The 7,190-nt window shown below is 45.3% G+C and overlaps 1 protein-coding gene across 2 annotated transcripts in view; it reads right to left on the reverse strand.

Moving 5' to 3' along the window:
* Positions 1-2,269, reverse strand: part of Caap1 (caspase activity and apoptosis inhibitor 1) — a 63,748-nt gene extending 61,479 nt beyond the window's left edge. Inside the window, exon 1 of one of the 2 annotated variants that reach the window (XM_029561536.1) lies at positions 1,995-2,269. In XM_029561536.1, the coding sequence (XP_029417396.1) occupies positions 1,995-2,180 (186 nt within the window). In that variant the 5' untranslated portion in view covers positions 2,181-2,269. Of the gene's footprint in view, positions 1-1,904 lie in introns of both variants that reach the window. The other variant, XM_008828948.3, reaches the window with a different exon arrangement.
* Between the last annotated feature and the right edge of the window lie 4,921 nt (positions 2,270-7,190).

Here is a 7,190-nt window from a genome sequence, read left to right on the forward strand (position 1 = left end):
CATACACACAAAGCTTTCAAATTCAACTCATAACAAAAAACAAAACTCCAAGTTGATCTAATTTAAAAACATTTAACCCAAAGCAAAAATATTCTGTACAACAAATAAATCCAACACATCAAGTAAGTTTATTCCAAGACTGTAAATCAGTTCAGTATCAACTAACTTATCAATAATTAATCAACAAAATTACATTAACTGATAAATGAGGAAAATCACATCCTCACCTCAGCAGCATACCAAGAGGCATTGTGGTAAAACCACAACCCATGCTGAACCCAGAGCAGAAAAAAAGCTCCTTGACCTGATACCTTTTAAAGATATCTTTTAAAAATCTACCACAAATATACATTAAGTGTTCCCCCTGGTGCTGGGGCTGCAGGCTAGTGCTAGAGCACATGCCTAGCATGGTCAAGGCCCTGGACTCAACAGAGAAGAGAGAAGGGAAAGGGGTAAGAGAAGGCACAAGGAAGAAGGAGTGAGTCTTCCTTAAAATACGGAAAAAGAGGCTGGGTGTGATGGCACACACCTTTAATCCCAGCATTCTCTAGGCAGAGGCAGGAGGGTGAATGCCAAGTTCCAGGACAGCCAGGGCCACACAGTGAGATGCTGAGGGATGGGGTGGAGAAGGACAGCTAATGCTGGTGAAAATTTGTAAAAATGAGTATGTTTACATATTGTTCGAACTATAAATCAGCAGTTTTATTTGAAAAGCAGTTTGGCAGTGCTTCCAACACGTATGTTTTGTTTTAAACCAAGGGTTTCTTTGGGCTCACAGGTCTAGGGTATTGTCCATCAAGCTGCAGAAGCCCTGGTGGAGAGCAAAACGCAGCAAGTCACACTTCATCTGCCTCCAGGAAGCAGAACGTTCATCACTTTTTAAAACAATTATACTGTGACTATGCAATCACTTGAGACCCTATCCCTAAGTAATCCTTACACCAGATCTATGTAGGGTGTTCATTTTGGTAGTTCGTTAAACTGAAAATCTAAGTATTCACTAAGAAAGATAGGGAATACCAGGAAGTCCCCAAAAATAATAGTAGACCATGTATGAAAGGAAACCCATCCAACGCAGGGGTAGTATCTAATTCAGAAAGGGGGTACGCATCCAGGGCTTACGTGTAGGAACTTAAATGTAAAAGGAATTCAGAAAGGGGGTATGCATCCAGAGCTTACGTGTAGGAACTTAAATGTAAAAGGAATTCAGAAAGGGGGTACGCATCCAGGGCTTACGTGTAGGAACTTAAATGTAAAAGGAATTCAGAAAGGGGGTACGCATCCAGGGCTTACGTGTAGGAACTTAAATGTAAAAGGAAATAATGAAAAGGGGCTGCATATAAGCGGTGACGAAGGACTTCCACATTTCTGCCTTTATCTCCGTGTTGGATGGATTTTAAGTACACATTCATTTAGTTTACAGTAAACTATCAACTAGTGTTTTTAATGGCGGGATCTCGGCAGGTTGATGAGGCATAAAGAAGACAGCTTTTATACTCAGATGTTGGGTTCAAATGTCGGCGCCACTACACTCTTGTGACTGTAGGTAAAGTTCCTGAACCTCTTCGGGTCTCGATTTTTTTTCATGTACCATGTGGAAATAATCAGAATTCACTAAAAGGGGAAGGTGCGCTCTCACACCGGCATTGAAAACTAGTTCCAGACCCACAGACGCTCTAAGGGCGACGGGGAAGATCTGGAGTGAAAGGAGCCGAAAGTTTGAGGAGATATGGGGGGGGGGGGCAAGAAACTTGGAAATCAAAACAAGGGGCGAGGTTCAGGGGGGCTCGGCGCAGCGCAGCTCCAGCACCGGTGCCCGGGGGACCTGGCACTAACGCTGGGCTCCGCAGCCCGGCTCTTCCGACCCACTGCAAAGGAGAGGCGGCGCGAGACATGGCACGCACCTGCTGCAAGGAGCCGCAGACGCTGGAGGACGAGTCGGTGTTCCTCCGCTTTCGGCGCTCGCCCCGCTCCGCGCCGCCCGCCGCACTCACCCCGCCGCCGGCGCTCCCACAGCAGCCCGGGTTCCCGCAGCCGCCCGCGCTCCCGCAGCCGTTCCCGCAGGCACCGGCGCCGGCGCTGCCGCCCAGCACCGGCACGAGGTCCGGGGTGGCGAGCGCGGCCGCCTCCTGACCGCTCCGCTTGCGCCGCTTCTCCCGGGAAGACTTCTTCCCGGTCATGGTCCCCTCGCCGCCACCATCCGCCGACAGCCGCGGTCTCTGCAGCAACAGAACCCCGCTTCCGTAGCAGCGGGTGCTGCTGGCGCAGGCTTTGCGTCACTTCCGGTGTCGGCGCACCGGGCTGGGACTAGTGTCTGGAGGCGGAGTCCTGGGGCGGCCCCGGACAAGAAAAGATTCTCCCAGGCTCTGCAGCTCGTTTAGTTCTGTCTCCGTCTACGAAGAGCAGAAGGCGAGATTTACCAAAACTCGTTACCTTTACGATCATTCGTTTTAGGGATTCTCAGTTTACAAATGCATCGGAAGGTAAAATTATAGTTCTCGTTTCTCCATTTTCGTTTGCTTCTAAAGTTCACTTATTGTCAACGGTATGACAATAAAAGAATTTAAGGAAAAATACTTTCATCTCACCACATCTGTTGGGCAAGTTTTTTTTTAATATATTTTAAGGACTTGTACAAGAATAGCTGTCTTGTGCTTCCGTAATTTTCCCTAATACTAAACCTCGAGGCATGATTCTGTGATTCTGTTACTTTTTTTTTTTTTTTTTTTTTGGAATTCTCAGCGGGATACAGATTTATTTCGCACGGGGCACCTTTTGATTCTGTTACTTTTTAAGGCACTTTGGAAAAACAAAACTTTTTTTTTTTGGTCTTGTTCAAACAGGATTTCCCTGTAGCCCTAGCTGGCCATCCTCTCTCTTCCCCACTTTGATCACAGTTTTTCTCTAGGAATTATAGTTAATCAAATGATAGTTCTTGAGAGTTAAGAACTGGTAGTTCTTAACATATTGCTAGACCTTCTCATTCCTAGGTGATTATGTCCCACAAAACTGTAGTTAAGAGGCTAGAGCTAAATTTTAGATAGCAGGATCTCCTGAGCACATGGGGCTTCAGTCAGGCAAGTGCAGTACATTCCTAAATCATATCCCAGCTATTGGGCAACCATAATTTTAGTAAGTTTATTGGCGGAGGGGTCCAACATATGAAGATAAAAATAATTTTAAAAGGTCAAAAAGCATGCAAATAAGTAAATCCTGAAATCTAGATCTGAAAAGGGATCCAGTTCCTAGAGTAACCAGCTACTACTGTCAGAAAACTTAAACCAGCTGGAAAGTTGGTATGGCCTTTTGTCAATTTGGCAAGCTCAAATAACTTAGTAGTGTCACACTTGACCTGAGAAGTACTTGTCCACATGTAGCAAGAAATGTAAGTCTTGTGACTATAGCACAAAGACTCGGGTTGCCACTCAAGCGTGAAGACCTGAGTTCATATCCCCAGTATGTATGTCAAAAGCCAGGCCCAGTGGTGTATGCCTGTATTCTTAGTGCTGAGGAGGCAGAGACAGGATCACTGGGGGTGGCCAGCCCTATAGTTTGGCTCAGTCTGTGAGTCTTGGGTTCAGTGAGACACAGTGTCTTTAAAAAAAAAAAAAAATAGGCTTGGAGCTGGAGAGATGGCTCAGCGGTTAAGAGCACTGACTGCTCTTTCAGAGGACCTGGGTTCGATTCCCAGTACCCACATGGTGGCTAACAACTGTTTGCAACTCCAATTCCAGGGGATCTAACACCCTCTCTGACCTCCACAGGCATTGCATGACACAAGGTGCACTTAATACATGCAGGCAACACACTCATATACATAAAATAAAAATAAATATTTTTTTAAAAAAATAGGCTGAAGTCACAGGCTTTCCACTTAGGCTCAAATACCTATGGCAAAAGTTGCAATTCTATTAATGCTTGAAGCAAGATATCTCTAAACATGTATTCCATTTCAGATGAGGCCATTGTTACCTATGATCCCAGTATTCTGCCAATACTTGCCCAATTTCTGGATATGTACTACTGAGCCACATCCCTGAGAGTGTCTACAACTGTTATCCTGTGGATGTAAAGTACAGCCATTGCCTCGAAGGGATTAAGTGATCACTTATTCTGAGCCAAATTGAGTGACCCTCGATAGCCCAGGAACTAGGATCCAGGTTGCTTGAATAAACATGTTCCAACATGGAAGCAGTGACATGAAGGATTATTGTCACAGAACAAAAACTCATAAATCAAGGCATTTTCAAGGATTTTGGTAAGACTATCAGGTAGGCAGATTGTGGCAAAGTAGGGAAAACTCTGCTACAGATTTTTAGGTGTTATATGATGATATTCTTAATTTGGAGCTTGGTGGAAGCTAGAGGTCTGCTAAGTTAATACAGTCCAACCTGATAGCTTAAAGGATAAGACAGACTCAAGGTGGACAATGAATTAAGGAGACTAACGATAACCCCAGATAATCTGGCTCTGCCCCTACAGTATTCTAACTCTCCGTATCCATAAAGTTCTAGTCAGCCATCTTTAACATTGGTGTGGTCATTTTCTGGAAACTTCACAACTCTCTCATTCAGAAGGCTCTTCATCTGGATTCTTCTGATGTCCTTGTAAGGGTCTTCTTTTGAGACTGTGATAATGAAGAAGACTTTGAATAACAAGTTAGGAAATAGCAAAGAATATAGTTAGGTATCCTAAAAGGAACTGTTCTCACATCTGCAATGAGCCCTGGCATTCATAAGCTGAGGGGTGATTTTTGTATCTTCATAAAGCTATCCAAAGCGGCACATCATTTCCCAGTCTGTTGCTAAGGTGTTCTTTCATTTTGTTTTAGGTTTTGGTTTGGTTTAGTTTAGTTTGGTTTTCTGAAACAGGGTCTCACATGAGCCACACTGGCCTCAAACTCATTATGTAGGTGAGAATGACCTTGATTTCATGATCTTCCTGCCTCCATCTTCCAAGTGCCATATTGCCAAAGTTTAAAGACTTGTGGGAAAAACAGAAACAAACACCTGGCACTGTTTGGGAACCAAGAATCAGTATTTGGGGTAGCCCCTGTCAGTTGGGCAGATGGCCAAGAATGCAACCTCAGCCACCTAATTAAAACCAGACTACTGGTAAACAAACAAGGAGGATCGGGATATAGGGTATGTGTTCCATATAGCATGCTCATTGCAAATATTTTGTGGAGTTGGGGTGTGAACAAACGTGGCCTTTTCAAGGCTCCACTGACAAGACTGTGCGACTGTGGAGTGCCCAGCAAGGAAATCAGAGCAGCTCTTCTCAGGCCACAGAGGCCGGGTGCTCTCTTCTCTTAACGGTAAGTACTTGGAATCTGCTGGTTAAGACCAGCTGTTGAAGCTATGGGGCTTGGACTGCAGAACCCTTGTTAAAGAACTGAGAGGCCACACAGACAGCATCACCAGCTGTCTGTTAGCCCAGACAGTAGTCTGGTGGCCTCTGCCTCCATGGACAGCCCTGGAGGGCCGGGAGGGGGGACGACAGACATCAGGAGAACAAGCTGCATCACACCAGCAAATGGCTTTTTGGGTGAGCTGGTGACATGCCCTGGGTGGATGAGTAACATCCTGGGTGTGGGGTTCATGGCTTGCAACCTCCTCCTGGAGACTGGTATCACACAAGAGAATCAGGAACATTAAGTTTTCATCCAGGTGGAAGACTGGGTGGTGAGGGAAGCCTCTGGACATGCTTAAACTCAATCAATGAAAGAAAAAGCCCTCTCCCCAACACCCCATTCATCCCACACAGCCTGGGTACGCAGATTCAAGGTGAGAGGCAGGATGTTACCAAGCTCACAGCCTCCAGGTCTGTGTCTGCACCTTCCTGTCTGCATCTGTCTCCCGCTCCCAGAGAGTTAACTGGAACTGCTACAGAACCCTTCCTGGAGCAGCTGTGGACACCATCATCTATGGCCATACCTGGAGGAGGGAAATGGCAACTAGAACTAGAAAAGAAAGGGATGGTCTGACAGTCTTTGCTTTTGCAAAATGATGGAGAACCAGGATTTGTTGTTGTTGTTATTACTATTATTAAATTTTATATGTATGAGTATTTATGTGTATGAGCCCACATGTCAGTAGGTGCATCTGAAGGAGAGTGCCCTTCAGACTCCCTCCCTATCCTCTGAGAAAAAGCTGCCTTCCACCTGGCTCTGGAAACCCCCTCCATTGTTCAAACCCTTTCCTGGTACATCTGTTCATGGTTTCTATGGGAATGGTCTGGGGCAGAAGAGAAAGAACATTCTGCCCCAGGTAAGCTGGCCAATGGCTGTATAGGTTAAGGCTCTGATAATCAGCCCTGGATTGTTCAAACCTTTTCCTGGTTAGTCTGTGTATGGTTTCTATAGAAATCCCCCGCTTTGTGGTTTTTTGTGGTTTTTATGCTTAAAAGCCTTGTGTTTTTACTGCTGGGGTTGAAGTACAGCTCCCGAGACTGTCTGCATCCCTAACTGGTTGGCTCCAATAAAGCTCTCCTTTTTACTGATCAATTTAGGGAATTTTACAGACCCCAAACACATCCATGTTGTGCAGAGGTCAGAAGAGGGCATCAGATCTCTTGGAACTGGAGCTACAGATGGTTGTTAGCTGCCATGTGGGTGCTGGGACTCGAACTCAGTGCTGCAGTAGTCTTAATAACTGAGTCATCTTTCCAGCTCTGGATTTATTAATATTAATATTATTATTATTTATTGAGAAAAGGAAGCCTAGCACCAACAGAGGGTGGATCTGCCTTTATCTTTCAGGTTTGACTTCAGGCACTGGCTGTTATACTTGGAATTTTTTGTTGTTTTTAATTTTTTATTGATTTATGTGTGTGTGTGTGTGTATTTCATACAGAACATCCCGAACAATCTTATTTGTCTTTATACTCCCATCCCAAATGGCACCCTCCCATCCCCCCCTCCATTGGAGCCCATATGCTCTGCCATCCCTGTTACTGCCCACTGTGTTGTCAGTTCCTAGAGGTTAAGGGAATTGAGACTTTGGTAGCCAAGGATATCAGGAGAAAGAGGTTTCTCCATCATAGAAGTGTAAATTGGTCCCACTGGATGGGAGTGGGCAAGTGGCTTGACTGACTGAACACTGGGCTCCTGCAGTGATGGAGAGAAAGAAGATTCTTGTGTTGGCTGCACTTCAGCGAGTACTTCCCTACCCTAGAAAGAAAGAAAGATC

The sequence above is a fragment of the Nannospalax galili genome, unplaced genomic scaffold (assembly GCF_000622305.1).
Source record: "Nannospalax galili isolate Female #2095 unplaced genomic scaffold, S.galili_v1.0 scaffold52, whole genome shotgun sequence".
NCBI lineage: Eukaryota > Metazoa > Chordata > Mammalia > Rodentia > Spalacidae > Nannospalax > Nannospalax galili.